This window comes from Leptinotarsa decemlineata, unplaced genomic scaffold, assembly GCF_025532065.1.
Source record: "Leptinotarsa decemlineata unplaced genomic scaffold, Ldec_3_MD MMD2_P_RNA_scaffold_12, whole genome shotgun sequence".
NCBI lineage: Eukaryota > Metazoa > Arthropoda > Insecta > Coleoptera > Chrysomelidae > Leptinotarsa > Leptinotarsa decemlineata.
Window position 1 is genome coordinate 8,815,458 of NW_027412526.1, and position 26,744 is coordinate 8,842,201.

A 26,744-nucleotide genomic window follows, 5' to 3' on the forward strand; every position below is an offset into this window, starting at 1 on the left:
ATGGATTTCTGGCAGAATCTTCCAGGATTGGCTCACTCCAAAGCGTTCATTCACCCTTCGAAGCTTGATACCAAATAGTTGTTGGACTACAGTAGGGATGAACTACGATGCATATCAGGCCTTCTTACAGGTCACTTTCATCTGATTCATCATATGCAGGTACTTGGACTGACGGCAGAGCCGTACTCTCACCATCTAACCTGAAAGAATACTCACCATATAAAGTAATCGGCTTCGTCAAAAAGCTGGGTTTATTTGGTCGAGTATGAATTGGTGTGAGTCACAATAAACCCTTGCGAGTGGTAGTGGAAGATCGAATAGACACACTCACTTTGGATCTAACCTAACCTAGCAGAAGTATCTATGGTATAAATGATAACAACATTGTATGTAGATTTAGTTTAATCTACCTCTTGAAGATGCCCACTTGGTTACTGAAACACGTGTTGAAAATAACGGTTTGGCTCCAGTTATACACATTTGGGTGGTAGAGGGTGGTAGAAAATAATTAATAACTTTTCCCAAAAATCTTTTTTTTCTAATATCTCAAAAACATTGGAAGATATGAAAAAACTGTTCAAACAAAAAAATATAGGAATTTTAATTTTCTAATAAATCGTCCTGTATCACTTTTGACATATTTGCAACAGAAACCGAGATATTTGCAATAAATGTAGTTTACCTATAGCCTATTGCGTTTTTGTAAAACTATGCAGTGAAAACTTCACAATAAAGTATTTCTTGAATACGTTAGTGATTTTCATCAAGTACCTACCGATTCCATCAATTATTTCCACATGTTGTCCTCTTCTTTCATAACATTTACGCTATTTCTTAAAATCGAAATTTTTTAAAGACCCCATAAAGACTACTATTATGACATCTTTCATTTTGAATTTAATGTTTCTTCTTAAAACGAAACTTTTCACTTGAGCTCGAACAAACTCGATGGAAATAAAGTTCGCATTGATGAAGGAGCAGATGCAGAATGATGATATTTCGTTTCTGGGCCATTTTATCGACTACATATTTCGTGAAACGACCTACCTCAATAGACAATTCTTTTGTAGTTCAAAGGCGCCGACTACGAGACCATTAGCCTTCTACTATTTGTTGTTTTGGTTTTGATTCCTTGTTTAAAATTTTGAGTACAGCCTTGTAGCTTTCATGAATTTCATAATTTTATCCAGATTTTCACTATGATCGTTCCTCCAGAGAATATTTTATTACAGATCGCTGTATAGCTTCATCGTACTGGACACAGTTTAGTGAGATATGTTTAACTGTTATGACAGTAATGTCGCTGCACCTTCCAAAACTTTCACGGAGGCCAACGTGAGACACCTCTAGGTTGCCAAAGAGAGTGTGTGTTCGGCGAATCTTGACCTACACCTGCCAATATAAAGGAGATGTCTCCTAGGACAAGATGGACGATGACCTAGGAGGACAACTCCTTGGGAGGATGTACAATGGGTCACACGTGGGTCTACACTCACCCTCCCTACTCTACAGATACAGATCCTTCGTTAAACCAAGTTTCGTTCAGATAACAAATCTATCTATTCTCACGTCGGAACTCTCCCAGCTGAAATTCAGTACCGGTTATCCACAATATTATTTCTGCCTATCATATTGTAACGAATCTGAAGCCGGCCCTGACCGATATCTCAGCCAGCAAATAAACACATGACTCATCGCGAAAGGAATGAACTCGACAAGTCGCCGCGAACAGTGCCTATGCCACTACCGAAACAACTAGAGAAATCTAGCACGGTCGTTGCCAATATATAAGCCGGCTTCCCATCCCAAAATGGCAGTCTGCATCTAGAGAGTGAATCGTGTGTTTCAATAAAGAATTCGAACTGTGAAGATAAATTAAGCGTTAGTTGTATGAGTGTTGTATATAAATTAGTTGTGATAGTGAAATATTGTTGAAAATAAATTTGTTTAAGACAGTTAATTCTTTAATTCGTTACAATATTAAGCATTCAAATATCATTTCAATTGAAAGAAACCTTCTGAAACGAATTTTCTCATCTCGGCAATTAACCACAACTTTCAAAATGAATAAATGCCAGTTGTATATAACCGCAAATTATTCTCAATTTGTCGGTGCAAAACCGTAACGGTGCTCGACCAATAAACGAAAAGAACATAAAAAATAATTATCCGGCAGCATTTAAAGTTTCAGGAAAAGTCAAGATTTACGACACAGCTTGATGAAACGAAGTTCCACCTAGCATCATGTAGCGTGCTCAAACTGCTCAGTAGATCTTGATAAAGCTCCTGGAAAGTAATTTTAAAAGAAAAAAAGTATTTGCATATAAGTTTCTTGATGCGGAGTATGATGACGTCGGATCACGTCAAAAGTTAAAAAAAAAGTGACGTTAGACATTGTAATTTATTAGTAATTATTTCAAATTTATGATCTTTTTTGTTTTATGAAATTATCCATTTCGTAATTTATATAATTTTAAAAAGTATTTTTTTGTTTCTAGTGTTTCAAATCAAGCGGAACAAATGAAGTGGGACAGAATTATTTATACAGTGTGTTAATTTTAAAACTTACAATGAGCGAACGAACGAACGAAAGCTGATATCGAAAAATGCTTGAAAACGTTTATAGGATAGTACGGGGGAACTAAAGTGACATAAACGAGAACTCACCCCCATCAACTCCCTAGGCCCTACCCACCAAGTTTAAATTGCAAACCCCTACTTCATTGAAAAGACTATAAAAATGCTATTCAATGGTAATTGTGAAACTTTGTGGCTTAAATGGAATATTTAATGAGGTTTTTGTTGAACTACAAATTTATTAAAAATGTCAATTAAGTAAATGTTCAAAGTGGGTTCCGTTGTTTTGTAAACAATAATACAGCCTTTTTTAGAAGTCTGCACGAACTTTAATATCAGCCGGCTTACTATAACTTTTTTATTTGTAATGCTACCTCCCGGACTATTATTTTGAATGATATGTGTCCGTCGATACTTTTTTTGTTAAATAAAAACCTAATCTGCCGTTTTTACAAAACAAGTTGGAAATATCTGTTTTTTGGGTTGTGTCAGAGTCAATAATTTTTGGTTTGTTTGAGACTTTTAGAGAGCCCGTACAATTGCAGTCGCGTTCCAGCAACTCAAGCCGCCCATAAGAAATACTGTACTACACGTACACGGGTGTTCACGAAAGTCAAAACGGGCGTCTGAGGTCAACTTGTGGTCATCGCAGCATCCGCCGTACACTAACCACAAAGTTGCAGTCTTACACAGCGTACACCGCCGTACCCAAATTCATCACATACCCAAATCACATAATAGAATTTCTCCAATTACTCGCCTCAACGTTATAGTCTTTCTTCATCTGGCATGCTTTTTCTTATATTGGTCTCACAGCGTTCAATTTTTAATTTTTTTCAAAATTCTAAGTAATTCATCAAAAGAACAACGTATAACCTCAGGACTAGTACTAGAGTGTCACCAAGATTTAGCCAAAGCCTCGGTAGATAATAACATTATCCTGAGGTGGATTAAAGGGCACGACAGGGCACGACAGGGCATTGCCGACTTTTTAGCCAAGAAAGCGGCTGGACTGAGATTTTAGGACCCAGTGGCACCTACGGTATGATGTCTTCGACAATTGCGGAACTAGTCAAGTGTTACCCCCATGCTCAATCCTTAAAGAGATGGGACGAAACCAAAGGATGTAATCTTGCCAGGACCACCTTGGGTGACTCTGGGAAGCTGGCGCCGAAGAGATATTTGGCAATGACCAGGAAAAATCTACGCCTAACAGTAGGATTTCTGATTGGTCACTGTCAACTAAGGAAACACCTCCATAATAGGCTGGTGGACACACATCTATGCAGGATGTGTGAACAGGAACATGAGACTGTCAGGCATGTCCTATGGCAGTGCCCGGAGTTATCGTCAATAAGAGAGTGTGTGTTCGGCGAGTCTTGGCCTACACCTGCCGATATAAAGGAGATGTCTCCCAGTGACCTGTCCACCTTCCTCGAAAGGACAGGATGGACGATGGCCTAGGAGGACAACTCCTCGGGAGGATGTACAATGGGTCACATGTGGCCTGAGTACTGTGGGCTTACACTCACCCTCCTCACTCTACAGATACAGAGAGATCAAAAGAACTAATGGACATTCTGAAGTGGATGAACCCAAAGGGATCGTACTTTCCTACGTCTTCTACTTCTTCTCAAAATAAGAATTAGTAGTGCTTCTTCTTCGAAATCCACATTGGAACTGGCACTAAACTCTGACACCACAAAATATAGATGCCAGTTGCTTCAACTGCAAGTGCGGTTTATATGACAGCAAGTCGATCACAAAAATGTGGTTGGATCAACCGCGAAATGCAATCAACGTGGCAACAATGTTGTGCTTGCCTCGACTGCAAATATGTGGTCCGTGTAGGGCCGGACTAAAATATCATTAGTTTTCATCATTTGTACGATCTATACTGTCATTCAGCTGTAGTTGTCACGATGGTTTACAGTATACCTGAGCGCGTGGATATTATTTTCATATTTGCCTCCCAGAACCAGTGTTATTCAAAAACAGCTCAAATATTTCATGAAAGGCATCCGGACAAAAATGTAAGTCACGTGTACGTCCGTAATCTAGTTGAAAAGTTTAGAGAAATGGGATCAGTGCAAAATAAAAAAAGGAATGCCCCAAGGTTACTGAATGAAGCAACCCAAATTGAGGTCCTTGGAAATTTTGCAATGGAGCCTACTGTATCAACACGTCAAGTATCTGCAGTGACAGGACTTTCACATGAGTCGGTTAGAAAGGTGTTGAAATTACATAAGTTTCACCCGTAAAAAACACAAATTCTTCAAGAACTAGGCGATGATGATCCAGACCGACGAATTGAGTTTTGTGAACTCATGTCTGAAAGAATTCGCGTTGAACCGAGAATGTTAAAAAATATTTGTTTCAGTGATGAATATACTCTTATGCTGGATGGTAATGTAAATAAACAAAACTGTCGGTACTGGAGTGATGCGAACCCGCATCGATTCAGAGAAGGTCACACTCAATATCCTGAAAAACTGAAGGTTTGGACAAGAATATTAGGCGATGCTATAATTGGTTCATATCAGGCAATTTAAGTGGCAACATGTATCTCGATATGCTGGAAAACACCATCGAATCTTCAATTGTGCATGAGTTAGAGAACCAAAGGGACGACCGAGGCAACCTAGCTGTAGACGAAGAGTTGCTGCACTTCCAACAAGATGGAGCACCTCCTCACTATGCAGCTTCAGTTAGGCACTGGTTGGATACTAATTATCCGAACAAATGGGTTAGAAGGAGAGGTCCCATTGAGTGGCCACCGAGGTCACCAGACTTAGCGCCACCTGACTTTTTTCTATGGGGTCACCTCAAGTCAGTTGTTTATAAAATTCAACCTGCGTCACTTGAGGAATTGCGAGAAAGAATTACGCAAGCATGTCGCGCCATTACTAGAACAACAGTTGCCAAAGTTCGTACAGAATTTGAAAATAACCTGTATGTACTATTGTTTACAAAACAACGGAACCCACTTTGAACATTTACTTAATTGACATTTTTAATAAATTTGCAGTTCAACAAAAACCTCATTAAATATTCCATTCAAGCCAAAGTTTCCCAAGTATTGCTTCGCCCTGTACAATTATTATTTATACCATTGGATAGCATTTTTTATGTCTTTTCAATGATGTATCACAAATAGAGGTTTGCAGTTTAAACTTGGTGGGTGTGGCCTAGAGGGTTGATGGGGGTGAGTTCTCTTTTATGCTACTTTAGTTCCCTCTTACTATCCTAGAAACGGTTTCAAGCATTTTTCGATATCAGCTTTTGTTCGTGAGATATAGCCCATTGTAAGTCTTAAAATTGACACACCTTATTTCTCAAACAGTATCAATCAATCAATTTATTCAATGCAGATACTTATTCTTGTCTATAATAGATGTTAGCATATCTTTAATATAATTACAGTAAATTAAAAAATAAATAACAATAAATTAGTGGTGGTGTTCAGTTCTTGGGAAACGCCTAATAAAAGCTTCATTATTGAACAATAGTTAAGTAAATTCACGGTACCTTCGATCATAGCTACCATTAGCCAATTATTAGTTTTGTAGGATTAAATAATGATATCAATAATATACGAACACGAAATCAAGCCAGTTTTGAGCCACGTTTCACATCGTTAAAGAATATTACGTGCTTGCTGGTTAGATTCTTATAATACTGTTAGGAGTATATGTCTATCGCACACTAAACACTGAGCGTTTGTCCGACGAAAGAGGGGGAGCATGCCTTACGCTGACGTATGCGTGAGAGAAAGGGAAGCCAGACAGATTGGCACCGTAACGCGTTAGGAAACGAATCGGTTCACCCTCTCATACAAAGTTTTTACTTCAATATTTCCGTTAACAGGAAAAGCATATTTTTTCATTCGCTTTACTGGAGGGAAAACTGTAGTAACCATTTCATCTACTATCACTGATCATAAATACTTATTTTCAATTCACATACTCTACGCAATTGACTAGGGCCTTCTAAAGACTTTTTACCAGAAGTCTCAAAATGTTTAAGGCCACCACTGCGGAAATGTAGGTAATATAAACATGATTGCAATCTATTTAGCATTCCCAACATTAATGAATATAATTTCCGATGTACACATTGTTTCTGACATTAATTGAGGTTGTTTTAATACACAATGAAAGTACCCGCCTTGAATACACTTGAAAAAAGTCTCATTAATTCTAAATTTTCCTGGTGATGTAACACAGATGCGTGTATGAATCACCTTAATCGAAACATCCGGCAAAGCGTTTTGTCGAAAAAGGGTTAGCCGTACCAGTGCCGAAATAATCCGTATCTGCAATGGCTAATCAATCGCATTCTATTTTTATCAAGTTTTATCAATCCATTGGGAAGTTCAATAGCAATTAAGGTCAAGGTTGTGCCGGGTTTTTTGGATTTTAAGATAATACTAAGTGCTCACGAATCTATGGGAAGGTACGAGTGCCTGATGATGAGTATTTCAAAAACGAAGTTATTAAGGCGAATTTCCACCAAACGGGAAAAACAGCAACTGTGTCGATTTCTGCAAAACAAAAACTAGAGTTGTCAAAATGAGAAACAAATTGAAAACTTTGTGTCGCCGGCGTTTTTTTTTGTCAATAGTGACATGTCCCGTCGACAGGCGGAGATATCAAAAGGTTTCGGTGTTTTGACAGTGCTTTTGTAAACAGAGTTCGCTATGTGGAGACGTTGGCGACAACAACAAGCAACTGTTCACTTCACCATTTTGTTTTGGTATGTGACTTCATGTGACATTATTTCTTTAATTTAAAGTGTTGATCTGTGATGGGTTTGAATTTCTGATATCATTTCTCCATTCATTCCTATGTCATCTTTTATTCAAATCTGCCATAATTTTATCCCTTCCATTATATATTCGTCTTCTTAACAATGATCTCATCCTGTATAGTCGAAGTAAATGGTATTGTGCACACTCTCAAAGGCCAAAAAAAAATCAATACATAGAAATAAACCGGCTGTGAACTAGTCCACGTGGACTGTAGCATTGGCGGTTCTTATTGGATAATTTTTACTATCTGAGTTTTATGATTGGCTGAAGAGTCATGAAATTGAATTTGAAGTCATGTTACGGTAACGAATAGCAATCGGGGAATGCGGGGATGGTTATCGCCGTCGTGTTCAGTTCAGGAACTGATTGCGATTTGAGTGTTGAAATTTGATATTGGTGCAGTTAGAATTACTTAAAATTTTTGTTTTCTGTTCAAAATCGGGCGTCCTAGGACAAGTACTAATAGTAATAACGAGTGTAATAACAACGCAGACTTTTCCATTCCAATAGCGATTTGAACAATGCGAACAAGGGACCAGTGAATAAGATTCCGATGCATTTGAATACTAAAACACAGAGAGTATGTATATAAGAATCTACATCTCAAGTTTGGTTTCGAGGGAAATAAACTAGGTATTACAAGTAACATTAGATTTGACCGAAATTCCTTTCTCAGCTGTACGTAAAATAGTCAAAAACAAACCTTATGAACGCAAGACGCGATGTGATACAGGATTACCGAAACATCTAATAAAATCATTGAAAAAAACAATTTACGACTGTTACAAAAGCAATGAGATTCCTACAACTGAAACCCTAAGGAAGAAATTGAATACTTCTGGTCAAAACTTGAACTGCTATGACAAAACTCTGCAGAATTACATAACGAAACTAGGATTCAGATTTAAAATAATAAACAAACGTCAAGCAGTTATGGAAAGCAGAAGAATAGTGGAAATGTAGAACAAATAACTAAATATAAACAAGAACAACGGCAAGTTTTCTATTTGGACGAAACTTGGTATGACACTCACGACACAGTTACGAAAAGGGGACTGATAGTTCAAAAATGTGTACGCCTAACATGCCTGCAAACAATGGATCGCCGCTGATCATTGTGCATTGCGGAGGAAGTGAAGGATGGGTTCCGAATTCTTTGAAATTTGTGGAAATCATAAGCGTGTGTCTATCATAAGAACAAGGAAGCTAAAATTTTCGAGAAATGGTTTGAAAATACATCGATCCCAAATTTGGATGCTGTTGCAAGATAGGATTCACTCGAACTATACCTATACCTCACAACACGCGACTCAGTTTTCGGAACTGAAACAAGTTTTTTGTGTCTGTTTTTGAAAACGATACTAGTCGCCAGCGAGTCTGTTTGGTGGAAATCCGCTTTTATTGGTGTCAGAGATCTTAGGAGGAAAAATCTTTTCGACTGATTCCCTGTTATCGATTATAATGTGAACAATTTTCCTTTTTTTATAGTCATGTCAAGATTTTTCTGTTTTTTTTTTCCTTATCAAGTCAGGCTATTGACTAATCTCTAGTCGAGAAACTCAGATGTTTCATTTGTATGGAAACTCGACATTACTGTCCCCCCCTTAAACAACTCTATTCCTACATCATCTATCTATACTAATACAATGAATGTGAAAATTTGTGCGGATGGGTTAAAATATATACGTATGTATGTTTGTTTGTGGTTCTTTCAAGCCTAAACGAACGGATTTAGATGAAACTTCACATAAATACAGCTTATACATCAGAATAACATATAGGCTACAATTTACAAAGCTTTTGTGTAGTTTTGGGCATGATGTAACAATAAGTATTAAGTCGGAAAAATTCTTGCTCCCTGAGAGCTATTTTGGCGTGCGATGCCTATACCGTTGGAGTTACATGCAGATAATGTACCGTGAGATTGTTTATCTTAAATAGTTCTGAATAATAGTCCGCGATAGCATATCTCTACCTTTAAGTATTCAATAAAGATAACCTTTGTCTTCTAAACTAAGGAATTTGGACGAATCGTTCAAAAGTTATCACGATTAGATTAACTTGACGCCACGCAGTAAGCCATTATGCGTCGCGTCTACTATAAGACGACGGGGGACGAAGGACGAAGGATATATATATATATATATATATATATATATATATATATATATATATATATATATATATATATATATATATGAGAGACCCCGTTATTCCATTCTGCTGTACATTTCTCCAGTCGCTAAGATTCTCATCTTCTATATATATATATATATATATATATATATATATATATATATATATATATATATATATATACATTCTATTAATGTAAGTTACAAAAAGGATGTGAAGCTCTATAACTTCTATTTGACTATCTGCGAGCGCTTTCGACAGCTGGTCGTGCTGTCATCCTCTAGGCACTATTCTATCTGAACATGTGATCCTGTTGTGTGTCTTTTCATACGGTCCGAACGCCTCAATACAGGTACTTCTGTTGCTTTAGGTAAATTTGCCTGTATTTGGATTACATCAGGTACTATTCTTTGTGTTAAATATATTGCATGTTAGGTCTTGTTGTGTTTTGATTTGTACTTGTTCCTCAATAAGTGATTTATGACTGTTGAATTTATGGATCTTCAAGTTTTCCCAAATGTCCATGCGGTTTCCCTTATTGACTTGTTTTATGAATTTTATGTTCTCTGGTGGGGGAAAGTTATGTTTATTTTGTATGGCGTGTGTTGCGAGGTTTGATTTATATACTATTGGGTTCATGTATGCCTTTTTGTGTTCATCGTACCTTTGGATCAGTTTTTTCTTGGTTTGGCCGATACAGAATTTGTTGCAGTCCGAGCATTATATACTGTATATCCCGTTTTGGTTTTTGTCTTCTTCTTTTTCATAGCTGTTTATTTTTTGTGTTGTCTGATAGAAGGTCGCCTGTTGATCTTTGTTTCCCAAAGCCATATTGATGATCGCTCAAGATGTTGAAGCCTTCCAAATATTTGGTAGTTTACGACTTTCTCCATGATTTTTGATATCACTGATAGCAAAGCGACTGGTTTATAGTTATTTGTAAGATTTTTATTGTCCTTTTTGGGAATACGCTAAACGCGAGCAATCTTCCAACAAGAAGGAAAAACCCCTTTCTTGTAAGACAGGTTGAAAAGTCTGCAAAATAAAGATAGGAAGTGCTTAAAAAAATCTCCTATATTTTCAATTCACTGCTTTATCTTGACCTTATAACATGGCAACTATTTTTTTTTTCAGGGACACCGTCAACAAAGTAACAGAAGTTGTGAACGCCATGGGGGAAGCTTCAGCAGCCGCCCAAGGACTAACAAAAGCGATAACGACCGCAGAGCGACTCAGAAATTCAGAGCACAAACTCTATTTCCTCATCGATCAGAATGCGAACAAGTAAGAAACAAAAAAGCAAATCGAAAGTGAACTAGAAATGTAACTGTAATTCTTTTAGCGGAAAAGGGGCCGTTACGGGAATGCTGAAGACGGGATCTAAAGGTCTCTACGTGTTCGACAGGGATGGACAGCATTATCAAGTGTCACCTCCTTGCGTATTGGATTTCTATATACATGAGTCCCGCCAGCGCACAGGCCTGGGGAAAAAACTGTTCGAACATATGCTAGAGGTGAGGGTACAGATTATTCTAGTAGCTATCAAACTGTAGTTCTTGAAACCCATTACTTATCTTAGAATGACACAAAATCCATTGGAACCCCAGCAGAACAAAAATGCTGTCGCTCGATGCGCGTTTCGCCAACCAAATTAGCATTATCAGGAGATGACGAAAACAGTTCATTTCAAGTTATGTTAATGTTTTTATATGCATTAAGACGAATCATTACACGAGCGTCATTACATCAATTCCTGGTATAGGGACTTATAATAGGGTTAGGTTACGTTAGGTCCAAAGTGAGTGGGTCTATTCCACCCTCCACCACAACTCGTGAGGGTTTATTGTGACTCACACCTTTTCACACTCTACCAAATATACTCAGCTTCTTGAAAGAAGCCTATTAGGTTGAATGGTGATTGGTGACAGCAGAACACAAAGTATGTGCTCTGGTGTTTCATCATTTTCCAAACAGAGGCGACACACACTGTCTTCCGACAGTCCAAATCTCTGCATATGATGTTTCAGGTAACAGTGATCTGTAAGAAGGCCTGTTAGACATCGAAGTTCATCCCTACTGTAGTCCAACAACTGTTTGGTTTCAAAGTTTGAAGGGTGAATGAACGCCTGAATCCTGAAAGATTCTCCCAGAAGTCCATGAATCTTCTTGCCATCCAGGCGTTCAATCTTTGTTTGGCAAAACCTAAAGCGATGCCAATGACAGGTTCTGGTTTGATGAAGTTGCTTGCAGTACCCTCCTTTTCAAGGGAGTCAGCAGCCTCATTGCCTACCGAACCAGTATGGCCACGAATTCAGACCATAGACAATCAGTTAAGTCTTCCTATCGGGGAGAGTCGTTTTTGGCAATTTGCTACCAATTTAGACGTTGCTTGGTACGAGCCAAGAGCTTCCAACGCCGCTTGAATCCGAGAATATTTTAATTTACTTCTGTAACCAATCACTGTTATTTTATGCATTTCCGTTAATCTAACCATTTGCCAGACTTGAAGTTAACGTACTTTGAACTTAAATTAAAATACTGACAACTACTGTTTTAACATAGAAAACAAGTTGACATAGCGTTTTAAAACGTTGCCAGGGAAATTATTTACAGTTTTTAAAGGGTACCATCTAAAAAAAACATAGCTATGGTTTTGGCTTATTTTTTTGTTATCATGTTGAAGTCAACATGAAATACGTGTTGAGTATATTGCAATAAGTTTGAGTGTATTTTATCAAATTTCGGTAACCACATGATTTTAATTTATTTCATCTTAATTAATGCAATAAACTTTTTTATATATAACATTTCTGAATAGAGAATGGAGATATTTTTCAAACGATATATCGCAAGCCTATACCTCCCATTTGAAAAATTGGGGGTTATACCTGTCATTCAATGGAGGTTGAAGGTAGGGGTAGCACTTTTCCGTTAAAGTATGTCAAACTATAATTTAAATTTGACGTGTTTCGGGATTTTTTTAAATAATGTACCGTAACCGAAATAATGAGTTTACTCCATTTGTCTTTTACACACTGTATATCTGAGAGAGGCTACTTTGAAGGGGACAAAATAAAAATTTCTGAATAAATGAATAGTTTTTGAGAAAAATTGAAATTCAACTTATTTTTTGAACAGATCAGTATAAAAATGAAACTTTCGGTTATTCTGCAGGTGGTCGAAAACTTACTAAAAATCCCAATTTTGAAAATAGGTACTCTCCTTGATGGCATGAAAAATAATCAGTTAAATTGTATAATAAACTCATTCTTGCGGTACCAATAATAATTGAACGAGAAAACGGGAAATATATTAGGAAATGACAAGTTCATGTTTTATTCAACACCACCACATTCTGAACATACCTGCTTATCGTAGCACATGCGGAATGGTTGTAACTTGAACAACTGTTAATCAGTATGATGACTCGTATGCGGTAATGAATTTCGGTAGGTGGTAATGAATTCTAATAGAAAAATGCAGTGAAGCGGCACATTTCATAAAACCATGGCAATCAATATCGATAAACCCATTTGACTTACTAGTTATTTTTATCCGTTTTTTTTTCGAATTATTTGTTATTCAAATTTCTAAATTAATGTACAGTTGGGATGACACTTCAGCATTTGATACCATCCGTGAAAGAACATACAGGGCGTTCCAACGAAAATTTAACCCCCCCTGTAAGTCAGAAACCGACGTGTAATCGAACATTTCAAAGAACACGTCAATTTTTATTTCTGAGGGGACTAATTCTGATATGAAAATCTTACCCGAAACTTCACCCCCATCTATGAAATTCAGTTCTCTTTTAAAATTGCTTTCTGAAAGCGGAGTATCCGCTTATATGCTGCCATTGTAAGCCATCCAAAGTCATTGAAGTGATCAGCATATTTGCTGACGCTGTATCCAGAATTTTAATCTCGGACGCAACACAACACAAATCAAAACAATTGCACTAATCGCGGGCGGCGGGTGTAATCGTAATTTGCGAGCAGTGCGTGGCGGTGCGGTGCGGTGGGGGAAGAGTCCCGGCCCAGCGCGACGCCATCACGTACTTGATTCACTCACATCATTCATTCGCTCTCGTTCACCGCACGTTCGCCGTGCTAAGTAAGCGTGGCGATTACGAAAAATTAAGCATTTCGTTCATTAAATGCAAAAGGGACGCATTCCCAAATGAATTTTTGCAGGAGAGCCAAAACAAAATTTGAAAAACCAATTTATGTATTTTTTCTTCTTTTTTTTTATAGATTAATAATAGTGTTATACATCATCGGATGCATCTTTTTTAATTTTTTTAAATATCGTGTGCATAGATCACATTTTTCTAGTAAAACTGGTTTGCTGATTTTTCGTTTTGCGGCCCTTTTGCATTTAATGAGCGATTTATGTTTGGTCCAGAGAAGACACCGCGGACCCCCATACATATACTCGCGGACCCCCAGGGGTCCGCGGACCACAGGTTGGGAAACGCTGCTCTAAAGCCATAGCACTGAAGTTTGAATGATAGTGTTTCATGGTTCACGCAGTCAAACGCATTTGAGAAATCACAGAATTCTGCCCCAATAGATTCGTTATTATTTCAGAACTTATTATAATTTTTCTTAATAGTGATTTTTATTTTTCATTCCAAACTAGTTGAAATAAATATTGAACATAACATGTTGTCTTTGCTATTACCGATTGTTAATTGATACTTTGGTTTCTAGAACGAACAAATAACACCCGTTCAAATGGCCATAGATAGACCGAGCGAGAAATTCCTAGGATTCCTAAACAAGCACTATGCTCTAAGTTCGCCGGTGAAGCAAATGAATAATTATGTTGTATTTGACGGTTTTTTTCCGAAAAGACAGGAAGAAATCAACCACGTCGAGACAAGTAAAAGGTATGTAGATGGTGATATTTTCTTTATATTTTATGTTTTGACTAGTTGCCCGCGTAAAATTTGAATTGTCACATAAAGTTTCGTGACAGACCATTTTGAACAAATAATCACAATATTTTTTCATTAACCCAAAACTTCAGGTTTGCCACTTCAAAACTGACGAAATTTAATACAATCATTGAACCCCTATTTTTCCCCCTTGAGGGTGGAAATTCCTGATTTCTTTTCTTGATGCTTCTTTACGCTATACAAAGAACCTACCTGCATAATTCAAGATTCTAAGTTCAGTAGCTTCGGCTGTACGTTAATATAAGAGCGGGCAACAGCTGATAATTTATATTATTACTTTGAGAATACAGTAACTAAAAAAATATGCCAACTGCACTAAGTAATGAATAGCTTTGAGAATCTAATTATGTTACCTATGAAGAAATTCGCAAAACTAGCACAACCGTCAACGACATCTGCCCTCACGCTTCTTGCTGCGTTCGGGTCGCGTTTTTGGCGATGACGCTTCATTGCTTACACCTCTCCTCTACCCCCACCCATCGTGCCCCGTCGTCTTACAGTAGATGCGACGCGTAATGGATTACTGCGTTGCGACAAGTTATTCTTATCGTGAAAACTTTTAAACAATTCGTCCTAATTACTCAGTGTAAAATACAAAGTTTATCTATATTGAATACTTGAAACGACAATTGCATCAATTTTCATAAGAATTTGACAGATATATTAAAATGTGCATTGTGCACATTTTAGTGCATTGTGCATTGTTCAGTATTTTGCATGCAGTGCTCTTCTTTAATGTCTCCCCCCCTTTTATTTTTTGTTGCATGAATACTTTGTTTTGAAGTGAAATTGACAGATGAAACTTTCAAGATGGCGACTGGGCTCCATCTGGGAAAAAAAATACATGGAAAGGAGAGTCTTGTGACACATCTTTTTGAAGCTCTCGACGAATACTTCACAAACCTAGATTATAATGTCAATATCTTCAACTACAACAAAATGGCGAAACTTTTAATAATTACCTGAATACATTGACATTTAACCACATAATATGAGGTAATAAGCTTGAGGTCAGTTCAGAAGATGCTCGAAATGGTTGCCTTGAACTTCTTGACATATGAACAGCCTATCCGATATTTCACGCCGAACATTTTCGAACACAGTAACGTCAATATCTCTACAAATATTTATTATTCTCTGCCATACATCCAATATTGAAGCACCTTTTGCTTCAAATAGCCCCATGAAAAAAGTCCAAAGGTGTCAAATTTGGCGAGCGGTCTGGCCATTCTGTAGGACCTCGACGGTCAATCCAACGACCGGGAAAAGTAGTATCCAAATAGTTTCTTACTTGTCTGAAGTGATGTGGTGGTGCTCCATCTTGTTGGAATACAATATCCATATCGAATTCATTAGGATTCGCTTCGACGATTTCAGTGATTAGAGGGTAGTAGACAGTAGTTTTCAGCATATTCAAATACAGTTTCCCTATTAAATTTTGATCAATAAATAGAGGTCGCACAATATGGTTTTCCAATATTCCTCCCCAATCGTTAATTTTTTCTGGATATTGGGTATGTGTTTCCCGGAAAACGTGAGGGTCGGTGACACTCCAATAACGGAAATTTTGTCTGTGAACATTGCCGTTAAAAAAAATGTACATTCGTCACTAAAACAAATATTGTGAAGATAAGTAGGATGCCTTGCAATGGTTTTCGTCATGATTTCGCAGAATTCTGTTCTTCGATCAGGGTCATCTTCAATTAATTGGTGTACCATTTTAATTTTGTATAGATGATACTTATTCCTCTTCAAAAGTCTCCACACAGTAGAAGGAGATACCTCACAAACATTCGCGACGGAATTAGTTGAAGTGTTCAGGATTTACTACCATCTCACCAATTATTTGCACTTGCTGTTCTTCCAGACGTATGACCTGGGGGCTTTTTGTTATGTACACTGCCGGTAGTTCTGAATTTGGATACAAGTTCCCTCAAATATTTGTTACAGATAGGGCGATTTAGAAAACATTTATTGAAAATCCTTTCAGTCTCGTTAAAGTTACGCGTCGCACCGTAAATAAAAATCGCTTCAATTTTTTCTTCCAATGGACGAGAATTAACTTTTTTAGAGATTGTTGACGTGGTACCTTTCTACTAATAAAACCGAAAACTAAGTGAACAATGATGTTCATTGTCGTCCTGACATTTTTTGTCGTTTTTATAAACAAAAAATAACTTAACAAACTTTATTGGGTTGTTGGAATTGCCATATGGTAGGTAAAAAGGAATATTTCTAGAAATATCGATATAAATGTGTTTGTGAATTGAGGGGGTTATATTTTTAGGAGTGATTAATTTTTTTGGAAGAAAAAAAAAGGGATGAGAGAATCTTCCAAAGAAAGGAAGGAAGTAATCAATCAGATGGAGTAATAGAAAGCCGAAAACTTTCTTTCCCAAAAAAATGTGTTTGTCTTCAGGAAATTATTAAATGTTCCGCCATTTTGTAGTAGGTGAAGATATTGACTTCATATTCTAGGGTTGTGAAGTATTCGTCAGGAGCTTCAAAACGATGTGTCACAAGACCCCCCTTTCCATTAACTTTTTTTTCTACAGATGGCGCCCAATCGCCATCTTGAAAGTTTCATCTATCAATTTTACTTCAAAATAAAGTACTCATGCATTAATTTCATTATCCCAAATTTAAATTTTTTTAGTAGACCCGTTCAAAAAATAAAAGGAGAGGGGGACAATAAATAAGTGCACCGTATAGTAGCTACCACATAAGAAGTAGATATATCCTATCGCGGACTTTTATTTAGAACTATTCAAGATAAACAATCTCAAGGTACATTATCTGCATAAAACTCCAACGGTATAGGCACCTCACGCCAAGATAGCTCTCAGGAAGCAAGAAATTTCTTACTTTTTTATCATACAATACTCGATTGAAAAAGCAAACAACCAGAATACCAAAGATTGGAACTACAAAAAAACCAAAGATTCCTCTCCTATCTATTGTCCGATAATTTACAGAAAAATCCCAAATGAAAATATTCACTAGTCGTTTCCTATTTAAAAAGAAGTTGAAGGAATGGATTTTAAACCAGCATTCCAAACATATTCTCGAAGCTTTTTAAAGAGAAATTTAGGAAACAAGTTTGATATAAATTCAACCCTAAAATCACAGCGACACATAAAACTTCAAAATACTTAAATATGTATACTGCTTATATTTGTTAACATCAAAAGAATTTCATAAAGAAATGAACGAAAAAAAAATATCTTTGTGTGCGCCAACTTTACCTATACTCCCATACTCATTTCACTTTTAGTGTTATATTTTATTATCATTGTATAACTCTTTGATCACTTTTATTATATTTATTATTATTATTATTTTTATTTTATTATTACATTTTATAGATCAGACTTATGTTTTAATAGCATACCCATGCACAAGGTTCCACCTTTTATGGGTTCTCTATTTTATTTGCTATTATTGTTGTATATTATTATTATCTATATATTCTTATTATATATTATATTATATATTATATGCTTCCTGTACATTATATAGTTAGCACGATGTTAATCATCAAGAATAAATTAACTTATTTCCATATAATGGACTTGAAATTCTGAGTCCGTAAAAAAATAACACAGTTTTTTTTCTATATTTCGTTCAGAGTAGATGTGGTAGATTACCGACATTCCATTTATTGGATTTTTTGTCAAACTATCAAACAGTTCTCAATATAGTGACCGCTGTTACAATGAGAATGAATATACATTTTGCCAGTAGTTATTCAGTTTTTTTTTTTGTAGGGTTACTTAAAGACTATAATCTATAAAAAGAATATTCACGTCAACACGTGAATCTTTGATTTTATTTCAATATTATACCGGACATGCTTCAGACCCGAAACTGTTTTGAACAAAACCTCCATTAGTGTAAAAGAATCAAGAGGATACCATTTTGAACGAAAAACGGTGGTTGAATGAAGTTTCGAATATTATTCCACTTACTATCCACATTAAATTCAAAATGTGGAATATAATGAATAACAGCTTGTGATTTCATGGTACGATTGCCTCAGATTATTTACTTGTAACCTGATACAAGACTACAATGCTTGTAACGACTTGTAACAATATATTTTCAATTAATAATCCTCGTGGCGTATATTTACCATCATTTACTTCATTCAAACCGTAACAATTTGACACGCTAGTAATTCACTAATGCTTTTCTTTCGCTCAACTCTAGCGGCACTCCAGTTAAAAAGGACTCTGCTAACGGCTTACAAACATACACTTCTCCTGTAGGGCGTTATGGAGCTCATAGACCGCCTTGCAGCATGGGACAGGTATAAAACATCTTCGTAACATCATTAACAAACATTTCAATTATTCTAACCTTGCAGATAATCCATAACCAAACATCGACGATAAACAAACGACAGGAACCAGCCGGGTAAGTTGTTTGGGTTGAATATGAATATTTAAAGCAAATTTGAATTCCGTTTAGTTGAATTAACCTAACTAATAAATTGTATGAATACGAACAACAAAACTTGTCACATAAGTCACAGATTTTACTGTCATTAAAAAGTACCCAACTGAAATGTGTTAGACAGCGGAGTTCAAATTTGTAATAATTCATTTATAAACACCCACCAAATCAAAGGTACTGTATTTGCACAGCAGAGTTCAGTCCATGCCTGTCACGAATTATCAAGGTAACCAAAGGTAACAATACCTTCTCCATAACCTGTCCATATTCTAATCTTCCTCTTCTACAGTCCACAACAACCGAATCCTTGCGTATCTCAAAGCGTCCCAAACATCCAACACCGGGAGCGAGCAATGTTTGAGAACTATTATCCCAACCATCAACATATCAACCAAGAAGGCCAACCTGATGTAAACGATCTACAAACATCTTTTCAGAATCAGATGAGGATTAGTAGTCAACAAAATATTCCCGGAAATTTTAACCAGATAAGCAATCTCACACCATCTGTGAATTATGTAAATATGCCCCAACCGTCTGTAGGTGGTTTAAGCCCTGCTCATCATTACCTTGACCCAAATATGAACAATCAGTACATGGTTCAAACAAACTCACCCCATACTCCGGTAACAACAAATATTCAGCAGTGTTATCAAAACTACAATGCAGAAAAGATGGCTCCTCAATATCTTCCACAAATCCCCACTGTGAATGAACGTATCAACATTCCACAAAGCTTGAGCACCAACCAGATGCAAAATCTTCAAGGTACGATGAATCCCGATAATGGCCAACATGTCTATCAAGCGAATGATCAACAAAACATTAACACAACTATGCAGCCGCCGCAATATTTGGAGAAACCATTGCAGAACGAATACCAAGCCACTCAGATTCAAAGGAATCAATCATTAAACAATTCAGCTAACCCTGTGCTAGCACAAAACATGTATCAACAACCTTTAAATAATATGCAAACTCAAAACGTTCATCAGCATCAACAAGACAGGATGATCCCCACGACTACGCAGAGTCAATTTGTTAACCAAATGCATCAAGATCAAAAGGCATATCAGAATTCAGAACTGCCTACCAGTACCCCACAGTTGACTCCTCCATTTCAAACTGTACAGCAAAATCCACCGCAAACTTATTTGCAGAAGCCTCAAATATCTAATAATCACCAGCGTATGGTAGATGGATCAACTCCTGAGGCTCAAAATCATTATCAAGCGTCAATTCCATCACAGACCTATATTTCTCAAACACTTAATAATCAGCAGCCAATGTTCTATCCACCAGTCCCTATGACTCAGAATCAGGGGGCAATTCCATCACAGACTCATATGCCTCAACCTCAGACGATCAATAATCAACAGCTTGTGGATGGATCAGCGCCTATGGCTCAAAATCAGCAGGTCCTCAGTCAGAACCAAGTTCTACAGAATCCTGCAATGAGTTTCAACGAGAAGCAATTCCTTCAACCGCTACCACCAAATGTTAGTAACAATTTGAATACTTCTGAGCAGCAAAGTATCGGTTATAACCAGCTCCAAAGAAATACTTCTGTACCTGACTACCAACAACTACAATCACCTTATCAACAAGTGATGAATAACAACCAGCCTGCAGTATCTGCAGTTAACTCAAATGATAATCGATTTCAGCAACAAGCCATGCCTCAAACAAACGAAGTAGTAAGTTCATCTCCGCTTAACGATAGGGTAATCAACCCTCCAAATATCACTCAAAGCATTCCCAACCAATTATACCAGATGAGACATCCCCCTCTACCTCTGGGCCAGTACCATCATCAAAGCGCGATGGATCTTCAACAAAAACAAGGTGGAATTCAGAACATTAGGTATCCTTACAATGTCGGAGAGAACACAGCAGAAGTTGTTGATCAAAATGTTTGGAACCAAAACGACAAACAGGTTGGACAAGTTGGAGATCATATCCAGCAGAAGACGAATTCTACAGCAGTAGATACTCAAAGGGCCGTGAGTCAGTCTTACTCAGTACCGAATGTTTATGGAAATTTTCAAAACACTCAGCAAAATGTTCGAAGAGGTGATTTGGTAAAACCAGTGGCCAATGGCCCCAATGCCCGCGAAGTTACTGAAGAAGGAGTTCTGAAGTATGGTTATCCTGTACAAATGACCAAGTGAGTGGTTGGATAGTCGTATATTTATTGAGTTATAACGTGAGTGGTAAACGAATTGATACAATGTAATAGGTTTGAAGTAGTTGTTGAAAATTCCTCTGCAAATAGAAACCTTTTTTTTTAACAGGCTTTCATTAGCTTCACTTGGATGTTTGTTTGTAACCGACTCATTTGGACTCGATTTCCACTAACTTTAAACGGACAGATGTATTTCAAACGTTGTAGACATATCAAGAATCGGTAACAATACAATAATTTCATAAGTTTATCTCATCCAAATCAGGATCGCCAGGATTAAATAATTTCCTCACACAGTCTCTGTGTGAGAGCAAGTGAGACAATCACACTGTCTGGGCATGCGTATATATTTTATATTGAAACAGATAGGCTTGAAATAGCAAGGCCAAACTAAAAAATTTAAACTAAATAATAGCTTAAAAATCTAAAACAACATTCTTTAATAACAACACAAACTAAAAAATTTAAAATAATATGGATTGATGTAACTGATGACTTCAAATAAGTCTGAAATCAGAATAAATTTATTTACAAAAAAAATTGTTGTAAAAAAGCGTGGAGTGCTAAAAAACTATTATAATAAATACTTGGTTAGGAGGTGTTTGCCAGATTGTAGCCATGATAAAAGTATAATTTAAAGCACCTCACGCTGTTTTACAACAAAACTATTTTTTTTTGTAAATAGATTTATTCTGATTTCAGACTCATTGAAAGTCATAAGTTACATAAGTCAATATGTTGACTTGATGTAACTGAATTAGTTTCAAATTATTTTTTATTTTTAGTTCGTGTTGCTATTAAAGCGTGTTTTTTTTTTAATTTTTGACTATTATTTTTTATTAATTGTAAAATCACTACGAAAAAACATTCAAACTTCATTCATTCATATACTATCAACAAATCATTTTTGATAGTTTATTGTTGAATTGAAAGATATCATGACTGAAATAAAAATTACTGTCGAATTCATGACGAATTAAATATATTTTTGGAAGCAGTTAAAGGAAAGAAAAATATGCAGATTGGTATACACTGTGTCCAAAATAAGAATGAATAAATTAGAGAAAAGTAGCGCATTTATGTGTCTAATAATATGCCATTTAGAAAGTTATAATATTCCGAGTAGTTTCGGAGATAGAAAAACTGAAATTTGGGAATTTCGTATTTTTCGTAGGTTTTAGTAAGTGGTCACTTTTCATTTTGGGCGAAAAATGGTTATGAAACCATTTTGCGTGATACGTTGCTGTATTCACAATGAAAAACGGAGTCGTATACAGGGTACAGTTCAGTTTCAGCCCATATAAAAATACAAAGTTGATGATGTTTTCTAAAAGACGAAATGTCGCAGAAAAATTCTGATCACGTTTTCGTATAGTCCTTAAAAAGTGGCCACCGCAAATTCCTATTTGTTTTACATTTCCTTTGAAAATAAAGCTAGGAGAAAATAAAAACGAAATTCTCAAATTCCGGCGGATATCTCCAAAACTACTCGGATTATTGAAATTTTCTAAATGGCATATTATTGGGCACATAAATGCACTACTTTTCTCTAATTCAATCGACCCCGTATCACTTACCGTTTCCGATATCCCCATGCTGGTCATTCTTATCTTGGGCACAGTGTATAGAACACTTCATTCCATCATTGTCTTTCTTGTTGATGTAAAAAATATTTGTATGAATAAAAAAGGATGGTATGTTGCCTTCCATTATAGAAATTCAGCCTTGAAAATAGTTTTCAGATTATTCTCATCACATTGTCAACTTGAAAAATTGATTTTTCAGATCTCAAGTTTTCGCTCAAGCGAATATTATTCGCCAACCGGCCTCCTAAAAATCCTGATTCCAATTAATCCTCTTCCAGAATACCCTGAGTGCAGGTAAAGTACTGAACCTTGTTGATAATTGATTCTCGTGTTAATTCCCAAGCATATTTTGAATTGGAAAAAATGCAAAATTTACGGGTTACGTTACTAGAATCATCGCCAAATTGGAATTGCAGATTTCTCCCAATAAATAAGCTATACTTTTCGAAAGAAATTTTCCCGAAAGATCCTCAGTTTCTAAAATGAAAATGAAATAAAAATCGATTTTCGACCTTGTTCTTTAAGTTTGTGCTTTTTTCAAAACAATTCATGATTATGTCTCCATGTATTTTTCCCGCCACTGGCGGAATTGCTGAAATTTTAGCATAACAGTGCATCACAAGTAATCTCAAGTTGATTTTGGGTGAAAAATATATGATTTTTCACATCACATCACCTGTAATCACATCGAAATGGTAGATCTTTCGGAAAAATTGGTCTTGAGTGAACTCATATTGGGTAGGTCATTTTTATATCTAGTAAAAGACAGATAAAATGTTTCTTTTAATATCAACTGTTAGTAAATTTCTGCTGAATTGTTTTTTAGTCAATATTTCCCAATTCCCTATGTTTTTCAATTCATCTCAATTAGTTGCAGTTTCAGAGATAATGTCATCAGCTAAAGTATATATTTACTTATATTCGACAAACTGCATAATTTCTACGAATATTAAAAAATAACGGAACGGAAATAATTTCCTGGGTTACGTGCTCTAAAACATGTGAAGATTACTTACTGCAATATTAAGTCTTACATAATGCCAGTGAATGCAAAATTTTGAATTACCTAGTTAAGTTAAAGATAAAATGGTTTTTCAACCTCAGTTCACTGTATTTTTAATATATAGTGTCCATTTGAAACGAGCCACATTGAATAACTTCTGTTACAATGATTTTCAGGAAAAATAAAAAAACACGACATCAATAGTATACAGGGGAACACATTTTGACGTATTCACATTTGATATTACTTCCCCTATCGCACCCCCAGAGCAGGTTACCAATTTTTTTTTAATGGATCACCCTATATTGTTTTGCTTCATCAGTTGCTCCATGATGAGCAGATTCCAACAAAGTATAAAACATATGGTCTGAAGCTTATAGTTTGGGAGCTACAAATTATTTGAGTTGAGTTGAATACGTTTTGAAACATTGATTTGCAGGAAAATTTAAAAAATAGACCAACAATTATACAGGAGGCCACTTTTCGAAATATTCGTTCTAGAGACAGATATGGAAGCAAAAAATCAGAAAAAGATTTTATATTAATTTTTGAATCAAAATCTAATGACTGGCAATGGGAAGAAAAAAATGTATATAGTAAATGTTTACCAACTTCCATACAATGGTACAAACGAGCTTCCATTGTCGCCCTCCATGGTTGAGAATCTCAGGAGTTATATCTCTGCAATGCCTCATGATATTCTCTTTCAAATCTTCTAACGTTGTTGATTCTATCTCATACACCTCAAATGAACCCAATGAAAGAAATCTACAAGAGTGAGATCCGGAGACCTTGGTGGCCATTCTGTAGGACCTCTTCTGCCAATCCAGCGACCCATAAATTGTCGCACTGGTGCTGCATAATAAGGAGGTGCACCATCCTGCTGAAAAACTATTTCGTTTTCGAATAAATTTATATCCTCCTCAATTACCCTATTGATGCACGGTATCATTCGATTCTCCAACATATCCAAATACTTATCGTTGGTCAAATTATCATCGGTAAAAAAAGGTCCTATGATGTGGTCACCTAAAATTCCTGCCCAAATATTCAGTTTTTGAGGTCGTTGGGTATGAACTTGACGGTATAAATGAGGATTCGTGTTACTCCAATATCGATTCACCTCTTCATTCAAACTAAACGTACATTCATCCGAAAAACAAATTATGTACAAGAAATTCTAATGTAGATTGGTTCGTTCAGTGAGACTTTCACAAAACTCGATACGTTTATCGAAATCATCTTCGTTCAATTCATGAACAAGTCTAATTTTATATGTATGAAATTTGAACTTATGAAAGAGTTAGATAAGCGTTTACAAGGTAAATAGACGTTCAAACTCATACTCTACTATAACAGAGTACCAAATAGTCTAAATTGAAAAATCCGAATGTTCTTCAACAGTTTTTATGATTTACGAGATATGTTCAAAAAATAAGGTGAACTTTCATTTTTTTTTTCAAAAAACGTTTATTAATTCATCAAATTCAATTTTGCCCCCTTCGAAGTAGTCTCCCTCAGATATAATACACTGGTTACAGTGTTTTTCAATCCTTGATCTCTCTCAGCGATTCGATTTTTATCTCCCTAATCTTCGCAAAACGCCGTCCTCCCATGGATCTCTTCAATCTTGAAAACAGAAAAAGTCACAGGGGGGCAAATCTGGTGAATACGGTGGGTGAGGCATGATTACGGTATTGTTTTTTGTCAAATAATTGCGAACAAGCAATTATGAGTGGGCAGGTACAATACCGGATGTTTTCTTGTTATGCTTCTCGCAAGCGGCGCATGACTTCAAGGTAATACTCTTTATTGACCGTACGACCATGTGGCAAGAACTCCTGATGCAATAATTGAAGAAAACAGTGAGCGAAACCTTGACATTTGATCGAACCTGGCCTGCTTTTTTGATCTTGGCTGTCCTGTGCTCTTCCGTTGGGATGACTGGACTTCGGGTTCGATGTCATAACCATATACCTATGATTCGTCACTAGATATGACACTTTTGGGCAAACCTGGATCGCCGTTGACAGTTTTTTTGGTCAAAATTCCATCTTGGAACGAACTTCACTGCCACACGCATCATGTCCAAACCGGCGATTCTCCATAACAATTCTCTTCACTTTCTCAACATTTTCATCGGTTGTTGATGAGCTGGGGCGTCATTCACATCTCGACCATTTGCAAAAAAATGTAAAACGTGTATGCCACTGTTTCAGCACTGTTTTTCAGCACTCGTTTCGATTTTTAACACGAAATCCGATGCAAAATCTTTGATCCACTTTTTTCGATAGCAGCATATGCTCAAGACAAGTCTACCAACATAAAAAATAATAAAATCGCTAAACGAATGTACGTAGTCCGTGAAATTTGAACATTCACCTTATTTTTTGAACAGACATTCTATTTCCAATTCTTGTCATTTTATTTTACAACCATCCACATTAGAATCACATTTTTTCTTGCTAATTTTTTTCTTCCCAACCATTGCTCTATTTTTATTTGTCTTTCCTTCTGTTTATTTCATTTTCATTTACTTTCGTTTTTTATTTTTTTTCATAGGACACAAATAGCTTCCCAGTAAATACATGTATTCTTAGAAATAATGAAATATTCCAGTAATGTTCAGAATGACGTCGATCCAAATCCAGTCAAATTAGAACGTCCTCGATCTCTTACTATTCAACCTACTGAAGAACCAGCTGAAGAAAATGTTTCAATTGTACCAGAAACTAAAGCCTCGGATGACGAAATTGACATGGGAAAAATAGATTTGGGAGATGATAAAATACAGGAAACTACCAAGATAGCTCCAGAAGAAGTTCTCCCTGGTTCCGAAGAAGACCTTCCATCAGCCAGAAAAACTCCTGGTCATTTGACAGATCAAGGGTACTTCGATTTGAAATTCTATCATAACAAGCTTTGGTAAATTATATGAATTAATCTAAAATATATAGTTATTGTACATCGCATAATTAAAATACATGTATATTTATGATTGTATATTTTCAGCTGAGCATAATTAATATAAT

The 26,744-nt window shown here is 36.2% G+C and overlaps 1 protein-coding gene across 1 annotated transcript in view; it reads left to right on the forward strand.

Moving 5' to 3' along the window:
- Positions 1-26,415, forward strand: part of Atat (alpha-tubulin acetylase) — a 36,291-nt gene extending 9,876 nt beyond the window's left edge. The window contains 9 exon segments of the mRNA XM_074173694.1: positions 10,658-10,807; positions 10,866-11,037; positions 14,236-14,414; positions 18,693-18,792; positions 18,850-18,899; positions 19,130-19,174; positions 19,228-21,105; positions 22,909-23,003; positions 26,275-26,415. Coding sequence (XP_074029795.1) covers positions 10,658-10,807; positions 10,866-11,037; positions 14,236-14,414; positions 18,693-18,792; positions 18,850-18,899; positions 19,130-19,174; positions 19,228-21,105; positions 22,909-22,957 — 2,623 coding nt within the window. The 3' untranslated portion in view covers positions 22,958-23,003; positions 26,275-26,415.
- The last annotated feature ends 329 nt before the right edge of the window (positions 26,416-26,744 follow it).